Source organism: Opisthocomus hoazin, chromosome 22 (assembly GCF_030867145.1).
Source record: "Opisthocomus hoazin isolate bOpiHoa1 chromosome 22, bOpiHoa1.hap1, whole genome shotgun sequence".
NCBI classification, from domain to species: domain Eukaryota; kingdom Metazoa; phylum Chordata; class Aves; order Opisthocomiformes; family Opisthocomidae; genus Opisthocomus; species Opisthocomus hoazin.
Window position 1 is genome coordinate 3,283,579 of NC_134435.1, and position 16,758 is coordinate 3,300,336.

Below are 16,758 nucleotides of genomic sequence, written 5' to 3' on the forward strand. Positions count from 1 at the left end.
TCTGCACATCAGCGACTTCTGTACCAAAGCAACTTTTTCTGTGCCGTAGCAACGCCTCGTAACTTCTCAGCACACCTCCGCGTTCTGCGTCTGAGCAGGATAAACTCAAAGCCGCAGTGTTACTCAACACCAGGGGCGGAGGGGGGGTCAGAGCCGGATCCGATCTTTGCAGGGAGGCCCAGCTTCTCCCAAAATAAAGTCCGAGTCCCACACCACCCCTTGAGCCCGGGGGATGCCCCGAGCATCCCACCAGGCAGAGCGAGCTCCTTGGGGCACCGGTGCCTCCGAGTCCCCGTAGCAAAGGGTGTCTTTAGGAAACGCCGCGTAGCTGTGGATACTTGATAGACTCTTTCTTCCCGATCCCAGGCAGAGCCAGTCTGTCTATCCGCTCCCGTCATGTGGATTTAGGCAGCCGTATTCGTCAGCGCTTTCTGCTGGGGCTTCTTTCTCCAGGTGAGTATGAGCTGTGTGAGGCAGGGCAGCAGCTCGGCCGCTCTCGCCGCTTGCAGTTTGTGCGGTAGGAGCTTGCAGCAGACCGCGGCCACCCAGGGACGGCCGCGCAGTGTCTGGTCCGAAGCATCCCGGGAGGATGCATGACGGTTGGCTTTTAATCAGCAGAAGTCCAAACAAAGCCAGAAACTCCTGCCTTCGGCTCAGCCTTGGGAAAAGAGGGTGAAATCGATTGCTCGGGATCTTGCTCCTTGTCACTAACCCTCATCCTGAATGTATCCCTGTGGCCACCACCGCTGAGTTTTGGCCCTGCAGAGACCGATCTGTTTTGCCCTGCAGAAACCGATCTGTTTTACTGGGTCTCAGCCTTAGAAGCAGGACCCGCAGCGGGCAGCCGCTTGCTGTCCTCCCATGGGCACAACTCAGCGTCACGTAATGTAAGCACGCAACACAGCCCCGGACCATGCGCACTGCAAGTTTACAGTCACCCAGGACCAAATTTTGCCCTCTGTAAATACACCCAGACCTCAGCGATGTCCCGGTGAGCGCAGTACGTGGAAATCACGGAGCCTGGCCCGTCTGGGCGTGCTGGTGGGCAAAGCCCCCGCGGCGAGGACGGCAGCGCGTCTGCTCACGCGCCGGCTTTCGCTGCTGCTTCGCCTTGTCCCGAAGAGCCGTCAGCGGAGGATTCCCGCAGGAAAACCACGCAGACCCTTCCCCGCGATCCACGCCGACCCGCAGCCCGGCGGCGGAGGCGAGGGAGCGCTGCCAGCCCTCCGCGCCGGCCGAGGCATCGCTCTGCCCGGCCTCGAAGGCAGGAGAGGAGCTAACGGTTCCCTGCAAGGGCCCGGCAGCCTCCCTGAGCCCCGTGCAGGAGCTCCCGCTCGCAGGTTTTTGGAGGGGGTGGATTTTTGCAGCGCTGCTGCAGCTGAGAAAATACACCTGGTCAGATAAGGATCAGCCTGTGCTGGTAGATGAAATTAAACAGCTTTTCTTTTTGTGCCAGCATATCTAATGAAGAGTTCATCTCCCATGGGCAATTCTGCCATCTCAAGCTGCAGCCATTAAGTGGCAAGCTTGGCAAAGCTGACCGCGCTGGCTTTACCCTCTGAAACTCGAGAGAGAGCTAATGAAGCCTGAAAGCTGGCGAGACCTCTGGTGATCTCAGCGCGGTGCCGGCGGGGAGCGTTGCTTAGGCGAGGTGCACCTCCTAGAGCCGCAGTTCGGTTCATGCTCAGGCTGCTGCTATTTCTGCTAAAAGAAGGATGCTGGGTGGTCCCGGCCTCTCCCACCCGACCCCTGGGTTGAGTTCATTGTTCCTTTCTGCAGCGCTGACGGGATATTGCAGCAGCAGAGACCTGAAACCGCTGGTCGCAAGCGCCCTTGATCTCAGCCCGGTTGGCTCCCGCTGCGGACCGGTTTCCTCGCCGCCGGCGTGGTGGGGCTGACCCACCCGAGCTGCGGGTTTGCTTTCCATGTCCGCCGCTTACCGTCTGCTTCTGCCACGTCAAGTGCCACCTCGTCCCCAGCCTCCCGGCGCGGCTCATCCGCTCTCTGTTGCAGGTTCACTCACCCGCTGATGCTGGGCTCCGGCATGCACACCACCGGCATCCCGCACCCCGCCATCGTGCCCCACTCCGGCAAGCAAGAGATGGAGCACTATGACCGAAACATGTGAGTTGGAAGTGCTGGCAGCGCTCCTCGACAGCGTTAGTGCCCTAATGCCCGTTTCCTTTATCCCTGTTATTTCCTTTATCCCTGTTATGCTTGCACGGGGGGGAGGACGGATGGACGGACAACGGTGGGCATCCAAGCTGTGGATCTCAGGCTCCCCACCTACTCGTGGTGTCGAGTCTTCTGCTGTGCTTGGTGCCACCGGGCTCCGATGGCTCTGATGCTGACGGCTCCTCTTTCGGTCCCACCAAGGAAACCTCAGCCAGAACCAAAGAGAGAGAAGGAAGCCAAGAAGCCCACTATCAAGAAGCCCCTGAACGCTTTCATGTTGTATATGAAAGAAATGCGGGCGAAAGTCATTGCCGAATGCACCCTGAAGGAGAGCGCGGCTATCAACCAGATCTTGGGAAGGAGGGTAAGAGTCTGCGGGGCTCGGTGCCGTTGTCCCTGTGCAGCATCCCCGACCCTGGCAGCTGCCTTTAAGCACGTAACGAGCATCTGCTTTCAAACCCGGCTGCTCTTATCCCCTGCATGCCGCTGGATGTGCCCCGGCGCGGGGCGCCCGTGGTGGGATGGGCTGGGAGGACACGGCAGGGCCACCATGTCTCACCACCGCGCTTGTCCTTGCAGTGGCACGCGCTGTCCCGGGAGGAGCAGGCCAAGTACTACGAACTGGCTCGCAAGGAACGGCAGCTCCACATGCAGCTCTACCCGGGCTGGTCTGCCCGGGACAACTACGTGAGTGGCTGCCGCGGCTCGGACCCCCTCCCCATGGCATGGCCAGAAGCGACCCGGGGGGCTGACCATGGTCCCTGGTCATGCCGCTCCTGACGGCACAATAGCTGTAGAAATACACATTTCAGGAATATTTTGGATATCCTCTTGGCTCATTGCCTACCTGTAGCACGAATGTTACAGCTCCCCAGCCACCACAAGTGTTTATTCACTTGTTGTCCGAGACGTTGAGGGGCTGGAGCGTGTCCAGAGAAGGGCAACAAGGCTGGTGAGGGGTCTGGAGAAGAAGTCTTACTAGGGGTGGCTGAGGGAGCTGGGGCTGTTTAGTCTGGAGAAGAGGAGGCTGAAGGGGGACGTTATTGCTCTCTACAACTACCTGAAGAGAGGTTGGAGTGAGGCGGGTGTTGGTCTCTTCTCCCAAGTGACCAGCGACAGGATGAGAGGCAATGGCCTCAAGCTGCATCAGGGGAGGTACAGGTTGGATATTAGGAAAAATTTCTTTACTGAAAGACTGGTCAGGCACTGGAACAGACTGCCCAGGGAGGTGGTTGAGTCCCCATCCCTTGAGGGGTTCCGAAACCATGTAGATGTGGCACTCTGGGACATGGTTTAGCAGGCATGGTGGTGTTGGGTGGATGGTTGGACTTGACAGTCTTAAGAGGTTGTTGCCAACCTATGATTCTATGATTCTAAATACAAGTAGAAAGGAGGAGGAATTTTTAAGTGATGTGGATGATCTTTGGAAATATAATTTTATGGAAACGCTCTGCTTTAGGCATTGCAGGCAGCAGCTGAGATACTGGCCCAGCGGGAGCAGTTCGTGGGGCAGAGATGCGGGAGGAGAAATTTGGGATGGGATGGCTGAGGGGGGGCCGAACGGGCGCCTGCAGCCTCCTCAGCTCCGTTCGCTTTGCTGTAGCTCCTCATTCTTCGACTTGCAGTCGTGGGGCTGGGTGCTGCGGGACGTGCTGCAGGTTTGGGGGGTTGTGCCGAGCTGCGGGCTGCAGCCTCTGTTCTGCAGGGTTCAAGCTAGCGCAGGGCGTCTGCCCGAGCTGTGCTCACCAGGGCGGAGGAATAATGGGAAATCATTTTTTACAAGGCAAAATAGGAAAGCGTAAGCGGCTCTGCAGGAGTTGCAGTGCAAACCCCGGTCCTGCAGGCTGTTCAAGTCTGATTTCGGACTCTCCGTGGGGCTCCATCCCAAGCCCCGGGTATTGCAGGGGCTGTAAGTGGCCCTCGCAGGGTGACAGACACCGAGCTTCTGTCTGTCCCTCGGGGACGCTGATCCCACCCCAGCCGGTCGTGGTTTGAGGACCCTGACCAAATCAAGCACGCCATGGTGGAGGCATTCAGGTGCCATTTGAGCAAACGCAGGCAACAGTGCTGCGAGCTCAACCCAGCTCTTCGGTGAGCCCGTTTCCCAACCAAGGCTGCTGCTAGGGAGGAAAAAAAAAAAAACTTTTCCTGATTGAAAAAAAGGAAAAAAAAATCCCCCAAACCGGGCAGTGGCTGTAGAGCGGAGCAGCTGAGCCACGCAGCAAGTAGCGATGGTTCTCAGCAATAAAAATTAATAAAAATTAACTAGCCCAGAGGGCCCTGAAACATGCCGAGCGCTGGGATCGTGCGTTCCAGCAGGCAGAAGAGCAGGGAAAGACGAGAAGCTCCAGCCTTGATTTCCCCCAGTTTTAGCTGCAGCGAGGCGTGCTGCTGCAGCCATCGATGCCAAAGCGATCCCCAAGGCATGAGCAGAGAAAAACCTGCGCTGTGGCTTTTGTGGAGAGCTGACTTGACTCTAGATCTAAAACAGCGGCTCTTCTCGAAGGGGGCTGCGGTGGCACAGCCAGGGTGGCCTGGCTGGGGTGCCCGGGGTCCCCCACACCCTGCGGAGAAGCAGCGGGGCTGGCCGGAGGGACAAAGCTGCTTTGCAGCTCGCGGTGGTAGCGCCGGCACTTTGGAAGCCTCCGGGCTACTCCATGGCACATTTAAATGTTACTCTTAAAAAATTAAAAATTCATTTTCCCTTAGCGATATCGATCGCTTCAGCGGCACCGCGTTCAACCAGGCTGCAAAGGCATAGCGGTACCCCAGAAGCACAGGACACACTCTGGGTCTTTTCTAGTGGCTTTCTCAACAGTTTTGATCTTAACGAGCCTAACGAGCTCGTTAGGGACCTGGAGCAAAGCACTCGTGAGTCTTCAGACGTCGGGCCGGCCACTCCAGGGCTCTGCCCTTTGATCTGAGGTTTCCCTCGCAGCCGCTTTCTTTCCCCTGGGAGCTGCACAGCGAGCAGGCATCCGGCCCACCCTGACCCGAGCCCTCCTTCCAGAAAGCCCAAACTCCACCGAGGGCGAGGAAACACCCTGGAACAGACTGAAAAAAAAAACCCCAAAAAGCAAAAAAGAAAATCAGAGAGCAGCGGTGATGCAGAAAAAGCCCCCAGCCCGTGCTTCCCTGCAGCAGTGCAGACTTCCCTGCCTTGTTGCAAGCAGAGATCAGGAGCTCAGCATCCGTATGGACCTTTGCAGGATCAGTGCTGGATGCTGCCCACCTCCGGAGCAGCCCGTAGAGAAACCGGGGCTGCCCCGGTTTCTCTACGGGCTGCTCCGGAGGTGGGCAGCATCTGGAGGGCATCAACATCTGGAGAGCAAGGCACCGTCTTCCTCCAAGACCAAGCTCATCCTCCATGGAAATCTCAGTCCCGTAGCATCCTTCATCTTGGCAAGGGCTGGTTCCTTGCTCCAGAAGAGTCCGAAGGTGCCCGTTGGCTCTCCCAGCACCGGCGAGCGGCTGCTTCAGGTCTCGTGGTCATTGCGAGAGATGCTTTTCTCTGTGGAGCTTGAGCAGGGAGGAGGAGGAGGAGGAGGAAGGGGAGGAATGTAGGTCACTTCTGCAGCACGTGATGCGGCTATCGGGCAGGAAATACAGTTGCTCCCACACCGAAGCAAAAGCTCACCGCAGCTCGGAGCTTTCCACCTTCACTCAAACCACAAGAAGTCATATAAAAAGTCACGGGTCGGAGGCAGCCCTGCGAGCTGCCTGCTTCACACAGGCCAGATTTGCTCCCGCGCCGCTGTGCCCTCGTTAATAAGCTCGTTAGGAGATGAGGGGAGTTGTTGTGTGTTGTGAAAGACAGTTTGGGGATAGAATTTGATTTTCTTGTTAGTGAGGGAAGAAAACAGAAGAAAGAGAGATAGCTCCAGAGCTGCAAACGCACTGAAATAGAGAAGTATTATTTAAAATAAATTTCTAGTGACTTCCTAAAATTTTTTTTCCTGTTTGAAATCAGGGATATTCCTGCTGGTAACATGCTATGGAGCAATTTCTGTTCGGATAGAAGGCAGAGCATTAAAGCTCATATTGGAAATAGGGAAGGTGCCAAAATGGGCCAAGGGCTTTTTAGAAACATAAAGAGGGAGGAAGAATCAGAACACCCTGAGAGGACCAGCTGTTGATCAGACTGCCTCTGTGGCAAATCTGGCTTAATTCAATCTATTAATTAACTAAGTAAAGTGGTAGTGGGTGGGACTCCCAGGTGAGATGCATCAGGGTGGGCTGAGGAGGGCTGGCAGCCGTCAGGTGCCAGCAAAGCTTTGGGTGGCTGCTTTGAGGGTTCCTCCTGGGGTGTTTTTTTCTGGGGTTGGGCAGCTGGGGAAAGGAAAGGGATGACCACAGAGATGACCCTGAGCAGGTCCCCTTGCAGGGGCTCCCAGTTTGTCCCTCCTGGGGGTGGGCAGAGCTGTGGAGGACCTGGCCGCTCGCCTGGGCAGCAGAGCCGTCCCCGCAGCAGCCCCACAAGCCCCACGCAGCACCCTCGGTCTCCCGGGAGCGTGGACTAACGGCCTTCCCTTCCATTTCCCAGGGGAAAAAGAAGAGACGAACACGGGAAAAGCAGCAAGATTCCAACTCAGGTAAATGCGTGTGGCTCGGTGGCTGTCCCCTCCGTTCTGCTCAGAGGGGATCACCCGAAGCAGTTGTCGTGTTTTGCCACGTTTGCTTTCATTCTCCTGAGCTTAACTAAAGAAATGCACTTTTTTTTTTTTTTTAAGACACGGTAAATTAACATTTCTGTGACATTTTCGTAGACGTGTTTTAATTAGAACGTGGGTACTGTGTGAAAACCGAAACGATTAGATTTTGGCGAGTACGTAATTTCATATAAACTATCCCTAAACTTTATTCGAAACATCCAGGGCGAGTGTCCCCGTCCGCCCTCCAGAAACCGTTAATTAAAAAGAACTCCCGAATGCATCAATATTGCGTGTGGGACTAAATGCAGTGACAGGATTAGAGATCACCCATGGGACCACCCCAAATCTGGGTTTCATTTCGAAGCAGCTTAGAGTTCATGCAGAGTCGGACTGAGCACCAGCACCAGCTGCCTCCCCGCACCACACCGGCTGTCAGGAAAGGCCCTTTTGACCGAGTTCAGCTGGTGGCACACAGAATCACAGAATGTTCGGGGTTAGAAGGGACCTCTGTGGGTCATCTAGTCCAACCCTGCACCCGCATTCCCATCATCCAAGGCTATTCCTGTGCTGGTTTCTGAAGTATTTCTGCCATATCAGGAATAAATACTGTCCGTACTGCTAAATATTCACCATAAAACATCAGGAGGTTGTCCTTGCCCGCTGTGGCATCACGTATACGTGAAGTTAGACAGCCTGGTTTTTCCAGAACGTCCATTCTGTGATTGCCTGTAGACTTACTTTTTCATTCACCAGTTCGTTACCGCTCATTGCTCTTACTGACTTTTGGATGAAATTCAGTCGGTGGAGGATAGGCTGTCGGCTTTCTAAGTTCTCTCGCCCTCCAGAACTGCTCCCTGGCCTCACGCACCCACACCAAGACCTGGCACCCCTGAGCCGGGGAGCCCAAGGCGCAGAGCTGGCCGCATCTGGGCCGGTCCGTTGCTGGCTGGGACGCGGGAGCCCAGCTCCGGTGGTATTGCTGTGGACAACACGTCCATGCGGCCAGAATCCCGCTGCCTGCCTTAATTCCTAAAGTTCAGCTTACCTCGTTAGTTTAATGAGTTGCTGTTGGATTACTGCTTCGAATTGGCCGTAAAAAGCAATTCCATGGCTGCGTCCCAGTAATATCTCCAGTTTAATTAAGACTGTAGATCTCATTCAGTGTCTGGACTGAGCAGGGGAACAGAAGCTTTTAGGCTTATATGTAGTGTATATATATAGATATATTTTTATATATCCATATATATGTCTTGTCTGTGTGATATAAAAATGGTAATTTCACCTGTTAGGGACTGAAACCCAGCTGCTGGTCGTACGCGACAGGGGACACTGGTGGAGGCTGGGAGAGGGAGCGTGAAGCCAGCACAGAAATGTGCTGTGCAAATCCCATGCACAGAGCTGGAGAAAAAAACACGATGTGCCTGCAAGCAAGCAGGGCTTCACCTTAACGAGCCCTGTAATTATACAGCAGAACTGCAATGTTTTAGGACAGGCCACGGAGAATAGCTTTTCTGTTAAAACTGGAAGGGGAATGGTGGGGGGCAAAGCAGAATAACCCGGGCCTGGGTCTCCTTGGTGCTAACTCTGCTTTCAGCTGCTTCTGCAACGTTTCCTCCTCTTCTTTTCCACGCTGGCAGCCCGGCTGATTGCTGCTGGAAGGGCAGGGAGCAGGTAAGGATGCGGGCACAGGAGGCAGGCAGCGCCTCCGCCATTCGGCAGCTTTGCCAAACTTCAGAAATTCGAAGAGCTGGGAATTTCCCCGTAGCTGCCCGTATTTCCCAGAGCTGAGGCCGTTTCCCAAACCTCCCCCTTCTCCAGCTGCCAGCAGTGATCACTGATATTTGCCTAACGATCACTTTTTTCCAGGAGAGGTGGTGCCGACACCGTTCTGCTGCCGAAAGAAAACAAAAAAATTGGATTGTAGTCTGTTAGTGGTGTGTTAAAGTGGCTAAAATGATGTTGCCTCTTTTCTTCCTCCTGCTCCTCCTCCTCTTTGTGCCTCTGCCTTGCCCGCTCTCCGCCGCGCATGCTTCTGTGTTCAGATCCTGCCTCTCCTAAGAAATGCAGAGCTCGCTTTGGCCTCAACCAACAAACGGACTGGTGCGGCCCGTGCAGGTGTGTATCGGCATCTCCTCGCTGCTGGGGTGCTCCTGGGCGAGCGGGTTCGGCTCCGGGCGTCCTCCCGCAGCCGTCCCAGCGCCGGCGGGGATGGGCTGTTCTCCGGGGCATCGTCAGGAGCCGGCGTCTGAGCTGCAAGGGTCAGGCTGCACCCCGGGTTTCTCGCCCACCCCAGGGCAACGTTGGTGTGATGCCGTAGGAGTTCCTCGGCTGGTGGACTTCCCTGGTGCTAAAAGCTTATTTCCAGGGTGGAGACCTCTGTGACCCTGGTGTGGGGCTTTCCTCCCCCATTAAAGATTCCCTGTGGCATAAACAGCACCCCAGGGCCAGCAGTGAGTAGTTAATGGGGGGTTTTATTCCTATTTATGCTGGGGCTTAGCGTGTATTTCAAGATCCAGCTCTTCTCGACCCTGGAATTTTGCAGTCCCCACTGTGGGGTGGGAGAGCCTCAGGCAGTGCTGCGGTTTGGAAGCGCCCGGTGCCTTGGGCTGCCAGGGAATGGATGCGGCCAGGCGACAGGGAAACCAAGTGCTGCCTGGCTTGGGGGGCTGCAGCCAGGGGGAGAAAGCTCCCGGGGGGCTCCCGGAGCTGGGCACAGCGGGTTTTGATGGCGGTGCGGCGGGGTCTCCAGCAAAAGCTGGAAGCAAAGCGTTGCTTCATGCGCTTGCTGCGGGTTAAAGCGACTAAACCCACTTAGCCCACCCAAATCTGACGCCCCGAGTGCAGCCCTGCGGGGTCTCCAGGGCGCTTGGCCGCTGACCCCCCTCCCCGGCAGCGCACGCGGGGGGTCCCAGGGCTGAGCTCCCCCCCGCAGCCCTGCTCTCAGCAGCGCTGGTGAGACGTGGGGTGATGTCACCAGGCGCCGTGGGTTTTAGCTGGTTAAGAATCTGGAGAGCGGTCCCTTACGGTCTCATTAATTTACCTGGAAGGTCCAGGGAGGGGGTTTGCGATCCCACCCCCCCCCCCCCCCGTTGCTCGCACAGCAATGCACCGAGCTGAGCCCCGCAGTGCAGGGCACGGCTGCAGCTCCTCCAGCTTCGCTCTGCCTTCGTCCCAACCCTCTTCATTCAGCTTCTCTGCGCCGCTTCCCGGTTAACACGGGCTGCTGACGTGCTCGGAGACCTTGGCGTGCTTTTGGTGTGTAACCTTCTGCCTCTCAAAGCCTGGTCGGTCCCAGCTGCTCTGCAGTTCCCCTGCCACCCGGCTGCTCCCTGCTCCTGGCACCTGCGGAGAGCAGCTTCCACGGGGGCATTTCCACTCTGCGGGAGAGGTTCACTGGTTAAAACTGGGTGTTTGGCGAAAAGCTTGAGAGCTTTGCTCCCCCTCAGCCGGGGCGAAGCGCTCCGGGGTGCCGCGGTTCCTGACGGGAGAGCGAGGTCCCCGTGGCCGTGGAGCGGCCGCCGCAGCCCGGTCACCACTTCATTATCAGCGATCGGGAGATTCAGGTCAGGTCCTCCCCGTTATTTTAAATCGCTGAAGCGATGGATAGGGTTGTGTCACCTGAAAGAGGGCATCGAAACTCCCCATCCTGCAGCTGCTCCCGAGATGTCCGTGGGAGATGGAGCTTCTCCTTGGGCTCGTCTGGTCACCGCCGAGCTCAGGACTCGGTTCAGCAGGGCTGTCGGGTTTCACATCGCATTAATTGGGTCACCACGGCTAACGACGGCGCTGGCAGCCGTAAGAGCGCTTCTCTTGTTCACATCCAGCGCAAAGTGGTGTTGAGTACTGGACTGGTTAATACAAATTCCAACACTTAGTATGTCATTAGTAAGATCAAAGAACGGTGTGTGCCCGCATTAGCAAGTTCTCCATCGGTTCTGTTTTCCTCAACTGAGACAGCCGAGGCAGGGAGCCGGGCGGGAGGACGATGCTCTTTTTAGCTGTGAAGTCATTAATACCATCTCCAGCGGAGGAACTGTTCCCTCACCCCTGTGAAGGTGACATCTTGAGAGCTTTCATTTAAAACTGTCCTGGGCTGCTTGAGGATCGGTAGCAGGTGATGGGAGGGCTCTGTCACACGACGAGCAGCGACGCCAGCTCGATGGGGTACGCGGCGGCAGCGCGAGGGACTGGCTCTGGATAGCCCAGAGGGGTTAAAGTCCCCCTAGGTGACACCTGGAGCTCCGTCTCCATGTCCCTGTTGTCCATGCTAAACAGAATTCCCAAGGGATGTGGGGACATCCCACCCAAATCCGCTCACAGCGCGGGTGGTGTGGGACTTGGATTTTTTTAAGACCCCCCCACCCCAGCTCACCGCGTAGGAGCAATGGGGAAGCTGAGTGCCTTCTCGGGGGGTGACGGGAGGCTGGTCCCTGCTGGTCCCTGCTGGTCCCTGCTGCCATCAGGACCTTCGCCGTCCCACCGGGCTGCTTACCTGAAGGGCAGGGTAGGGGAGAAGAGGTGCCACCAATGGGGGGTACTTTTCTGTAACAAAAAACAAACCTTTTTTGTGAGTAAATCTTCCCCCATGCTCTGCAGAAGGAGCTACCGAGTCTTTCCCCACGGCAGGACCGTTGAGGTTCTCCTCACCTCCCTCTCCAGTGCCTGGAGAGCCCACAGCCCGCATCTCCTGCCCGGAAAAGCCACTGCCGAAGCGTCCGAGCTGGTTTTTCCGTAGCCGAGCTAGCAGTTCAGAAGGCCACCTACCCTCCGAGGAGCCGCAGGTCTTCTGCAGGGCTCAGGAGGAGGCCAAGACCCAGAGCAGGACCGTGGGCAGCCTCGGACCGTGGCTTCCTCCAGCCGGTCCCAGGCCGCTTCCTCCCCTTCCTGAGCCTCTGCCGAGCGCGTCCCACCTCAGCCGTGCCACCGAGCATCGTTAGAGGTGGGGGTGAACGTGAAGTGTTGGGAGATGCTGAGCTCAGAGGCTTCTGCTGCAGAAGGGAGAGCTGCGCGGGGGACGGACCGTGCGCGGGTCGGGGAAGGGGCTCGGCCATGGCCCGCGGGCACCGCTGGACCCGACGGGGACTGCGGGGAGACGAGCCAAAAACGGTGCGCAGGGCACGGGCACAGCACCGGGCGCCTGCCTGCTCGGCGGCCCCGTGACAGCGTGCGCACACGCGTGTCCCGTGTGCTCCGCAGCGGGCGGGTGTGGGCTCACGCATGGGGGGGGACATGTTTGAGTTCGCCCCACTCAGCCCCCAGGGCAGGAGAGAAGCCTGGACGGTGGCTGGTGAGAAGTGACCGCCTTGGTCTGATTTTTATTATTATTTTGGTTTCTATTAGTATTTTGATTTTTATCATTATTTTGGTTTCTATTAGTATTTTGATTTTTATCATTATTTTGAATTTTTATTATTATTTGGGATTTTATTATTATTTTGGGGTTTATTGCTGTTTTTTCAGGTTTTATTCCAGTTTTTCAATTATTATTCCATTTTTGTGATTGTTATTCCGTTTTTTCAGTTGTTATTCCTGGGGTTTTGATTTTAATTCCTGGGTTTTTTTACTTTTATTCCTGGTTTTTGATTTTTTTTATTCCTGGTTTTTCAATTCTTATTCCATTTTCTTCGTTTTTAAGTTCTGGGCTTTCGATTTATATTCCTGGTTTTTTATTATTTTTATTCCTGGTTTTCGATTTTTATTCCTGGGGTTTCGATTCTTATTCCCTTTTGGGGAGTTTTATTGCTGGGTTTTTTTCTTTTTATTCCTTTTTTTCATTAATTTTTTTATTTCCCTTTTAAATTTTTATTCCTGTTTTTTTCTTTTTAGTCCTGTTTTAAATTTTTATTCCTGTTTTTTTCTTTTTATTTCTTTTTTTTTTCTTTTTATTCCTGGTTTTTCGATTTTTATTCCCGTTTTTTCAGTTTTTAGTCCGTTTTTCGGTTTTTATTGCCGGGTTTTCGATTTATATTCCTGGGGGGAGTTTGTATTTTTATATGGTTTTTTTTTTTTGCTTTTATTCCTGTCCTTACGCCCCCCTCTCCCGACGCGGTGGGCGAAGCCTTTCCCTGTGACCCCGCTCCCACCCGCACCACCACACCCCCCCCCCCCCCCCGCCAGCGCCCCTCCTGCGCGGCCGCTGTTACGACGCCGCCTGGCGGACGCCGCGGGACAACGCAGCGGGGCCGCAACCAGCGTCGGGGCCGCCCCGCGGTCCTGGGCGGGCCCGGCCCGGGCGGGAGGGAGCAGGCAGGGCCCGGGCCGGGGGCCGCGGCGAACGGGGACCCGCGAGTCCCCGGCTGGCTGCGTGCCCCCGGCTGGCGCTGACGCCTCGCGTAGGGCCAGAGCTCGCCCGTTATTCACAGATCGCTCTCTTCGCTGTTCGTAGGAGGAAAAAGAAGTGCATTCGGTACTTACAAGGAGAAGGACGCTGTGCCAGCCCCGTTTCTTCCGATGGAAGTGCTATAGACTCCCCTCCCTCCCCTCCGGACGCACTCCAACGCATCTCCTCTGCTTTTCCTTCAGACAAGCTCGCAGCCCCCGCTGACTCCGCACACAGAGAGCAGCCCGGCCCCCTCCCCGTCTGCGCTCACCTCCCAGCCGCCTCCTGCTCCTCCGGACTGACGACCAGGGGCTCCCCGGCGCCCACGGAGCCCCCCGCCCACAGCGCGGCCTCCACGGGGACGTAGTCCCGCTGCCCGCTGCCCAGGACCGGAGGGAGGCCCAGCCAAATGCCCCAGCTCGCTGGAAAAACGCGCAAAGTTAGGCAACAGGATGACGCGAGGATGCTGGAAAACTCATTTGGTTTTTCTTTTTTTGGGGGGAGGTGGGGGTTAAAGATAGAAAAGTGATTTAAAAAAAAAAAAAAACCAACAACAAAAAAAGCTAAAAAATACTTGCCAAAATTCAAAGTGCTGATGAGTAAACAAGCCTTTTGTCCCTGCCCTGTGCTGCTTTTTTTTTTGTTTGGGGTTTTCCTTTTTTTTTTCCTTTTTCTCTGGAGTCCGGCGGAGCGCGGCGCCGAGCTCCGCAGCTCGCCGCAGTAGATGGTAGGTGCCGTCCCGCGCCCGGCCTCCCCACCTGCTGTCACGCGTAGTCGCTCACCCGCAGACCTCGTAGCCATTGTACCGCGGAGCCGGAAAAGCTGGAATAGGAGCAGTTTTTTTTTTAAAGGCCATTTTGTCTGAGAATTCCACGTAGCTTTCTGATCCGAGCGGGTAACGGAGCAATGAGATCTTTACGCCAAGGAGGCGAAGGAAGATGCTGTTCCCAGGTGGCTGTGTCCGTGCAGACACGTCCCGGGCCACAGAGAAGGAGCTCGGAGCAGCCGATGGGCACAGAGGCTCCCGCGCTGTCAGGAATTGTCCCCTGCGGACGTGGCCGGGCAGAGATGTCGCCACGGGCTGTCCCAACCAGGCACCTTCGGCCGAGCTCGGCCGCCGCGCTGGGCTCAGCCCGGCTCTGCCCGGCACGCTGCCGCACGCCTCGCTGCAGGCAGCCCTCCGCACGGACCCTCAGCCGGATCAGAACCCCTCCTCTCACGATTCAGTGTGGAGCTTTTTTAAAAAAAACCTTATTCTAGCTTTTTCTAAAAGATCCTCCCTCCGCCCCCACGACGGTGCCAAGCGTTACCGTACTCTCTCCAGCTTGAAAACGTTCACCAGTTTCTGGTGTCTTATTTAAGCACACTGTGGACAGATTCTGCTCTCCCTGAACTGATGTAAATCCCAAATTACTCCAAGTTCTTGATTTACTTCAGGTTTACACACTTCTCGGAGGCCGCAGTCTAGTCCAGTGCAGATTTCTTCCTGCTTGAAATCCATTCCAGATTGCTGAAGAGAACAGTAACAGCACGCGGAGGGAGAGGAGGGTCTGGTTTTTCCTACTTTACAGGACAGGTTTTAGAGTACTGAATACAAATTATGTAGTAATATTATTGTAGAACTGCAAGAAATTTAAGATGACCTTTATAATGTACAAAATATTTTTATATTTTTTTCTTAACGCAAAAACACCCTAATTTTTTACATTGGACTAAACATAACTTTTTAAACAAGTTTATGCCTCAAAGATTGAAAATGTAAAAAAAACCAAAAAAAACCAAAAAAAAAACACCACAAAACCAAACCTGCTTAGTCTGTAGAGTAGCTCTGGGTTTATTCTCTTTATTTAGGTACTTTTGCTTGCGGTAGCGTAGATTTTTTTAATTGCAGTTTTAGTTTAGAAGGTCTAAGCCTATTGCTTTATTCCTCTCCTGTGTAAATGCAACTTCAGAAGCACTGAACGAAAGCTCCGTGCGCAAACCGAAGCCGTTTGAAAAGAGTCATTTTAAGGTCTGAAAGAATCATTTTAACCCTGAGAGAAGCAGCATTACCTGAACCAACTGCCAGCTGTCCTTAGGGATGTACTTACCGCACTCAGAGGGTTAATTACAGAGCACTCGATCAACAAGCAACCTGCTCGTTTTTAAATTATTTCAGCAAGCTTAGACAACAGCACGCTCCAGTGCTGACCAGAGGAACTCGGCAGACTCTTCCCAGATCTGACAGAAGTCTCTTTTTATCACTTGATTAAAAAAAAAAAAAAAAAAAAAAAAAAAAAAATTAGCTTAAAAACACCAGCCAGGTCTCAGCTCGCCACTTGTCACCTGAGTGAGACCCTCTGCTGCAAGGTGCTGTAGATGACAGCTCGGCCACCGCGGCCTGGCGTAACACCCAGCTTCGCAGCCAAGCGAAGGCAGGTGTAAAAGAAAAAGCAGATGTGTCTAGACAACACCAGAGGAAGCTCGGGGGAAGGCCCGCACGGTACTAAGCCGCGTCTCCTGACCGAGGAGCAGGCGGCTGCTGCCCGTTTGGGAGCTCGCCGGGCTGGCACCCGTTCATCTCAGGGCTGCCCTGCGCCCGCCCTCGGTTCAGGGCACGCGAAGGCCCATCTGTTACAGCCCCCTCTCCTCATTTTTACTCCGTCCGACTCCTGCGAAGTCTCTGTAGTGACACCCAGTGCCCCCTCCCCGGCCACAGAGTTGGAGCCGTTGCCCCCGCCTCCCGCCACGGCAGCCATCTGACCCTGGGCTCTGCTCCGGGCGCACAGAGTTAACGCCAGACCTTACCCCCTGCTCCCAGCTACCCCAGTGTGAACCCCTTGGCGTTCTGTAACAGGGTCAGTTTATACTGGTGTAGCTGAGAAAATGCAGTATTTTTTTTTCTCCTCCCCAAAACACACAAGATGAGAGACCCTTCAGCTGCCCACTTCTACAACAGCGAGCAAACCACCTCGTTACATGCCCCCGATGGCTGAGAACTCATGCCAAAACAAAGTAAAATTTCATTAATACCAAAAAAGTGTCTTTAGCAATGCTATATGAAGTGTTACTATTTTGTTAATACTCTTTTTTTTATAGAAGGAAAACTTTGCCCTTGAGTTTTTAATCACAATGAGAATCTTTTTTAGTTCTTTTACAGCAATTTCAACTCTTCTTGAAATACCTATTTGAATTCCTGAAATCAGTTTGACTGTAGAAGTCATGCAAGTGCCACTTCATTCAACCACGTAAAACCACTGTATGTAAGTAGCAGGGATAAATGTTTTGCAGCTGTACGTTCATTTGTCCAATGACTATCCATCATTTGTTGTCATTTTTTTACTTCATTGAGTTTGTATTTTTTTTTTGGCTTTTATGTTCAAAATATGTTTATAGCTTTATAAATAAAGTAATTGCCAGACTGGCTATTCAGAATAGACCACTGGAAGTGATAATCCTACCCAACTCTCAAATAACTGTTTCTTAGAATTCTCAGAGGATTCCTGCTTTTTTCTCCCTTCAGCATTTGTATATACAAATAATTTTCAGGAATAATTTCCAGTAGTCTTCAATGGGCAAGACTGAAATAGTGAACCAAGGCCAACAAAAAATACCTTCTTCTACAATCCCTAG

At 54.3% G+C, this 16,758-nt stretch overlaps 1 protein-coding gene across 7 annotated transcripts in view; it reads left to right on the top strand.

Annotated features, from left to right (window-relative positions):
- TCF7 (transcription factor 7) overlaps positions 1 to 16,541 on the top strand; it is a 79,351-nt gene extending 62,810 nt beyond the window's left edge. The window contains exons 6-12 of one of the 7 annotated variants that reach the window (XM_075441821.1): positions 367 to 453; positions 2,014 to 2,124; positions 2,377 to 2,539; positions 2,755 to 2,862; positions 6,719 to 6,767; positions 8,870 to 8,942; positions 13,213 to 16,541. In XM_075441821.1, the coding sequence (XP_075297936.1) occupies positions 367 to 453; positions 2,014 to 2,124; positions 2,377 to 2,539; positions 2,755 to 2,862; positions 6,719 to 6,767; positions 8,870 to 8,942; positions 13,213 to 13,513 (892 nt within the window). In that variant the 3' untranslated portion in view covers positions 13,514 to 16,541. The other 6 variants (XM_075441823.1, XM_075441825.1, XM_075441824.1 and 3 more) reach the window with 6 other exon arrangements.
- The last annotated feature ends 217 nt before the right edge of the window (positions 16,542 to 16,758 follow it).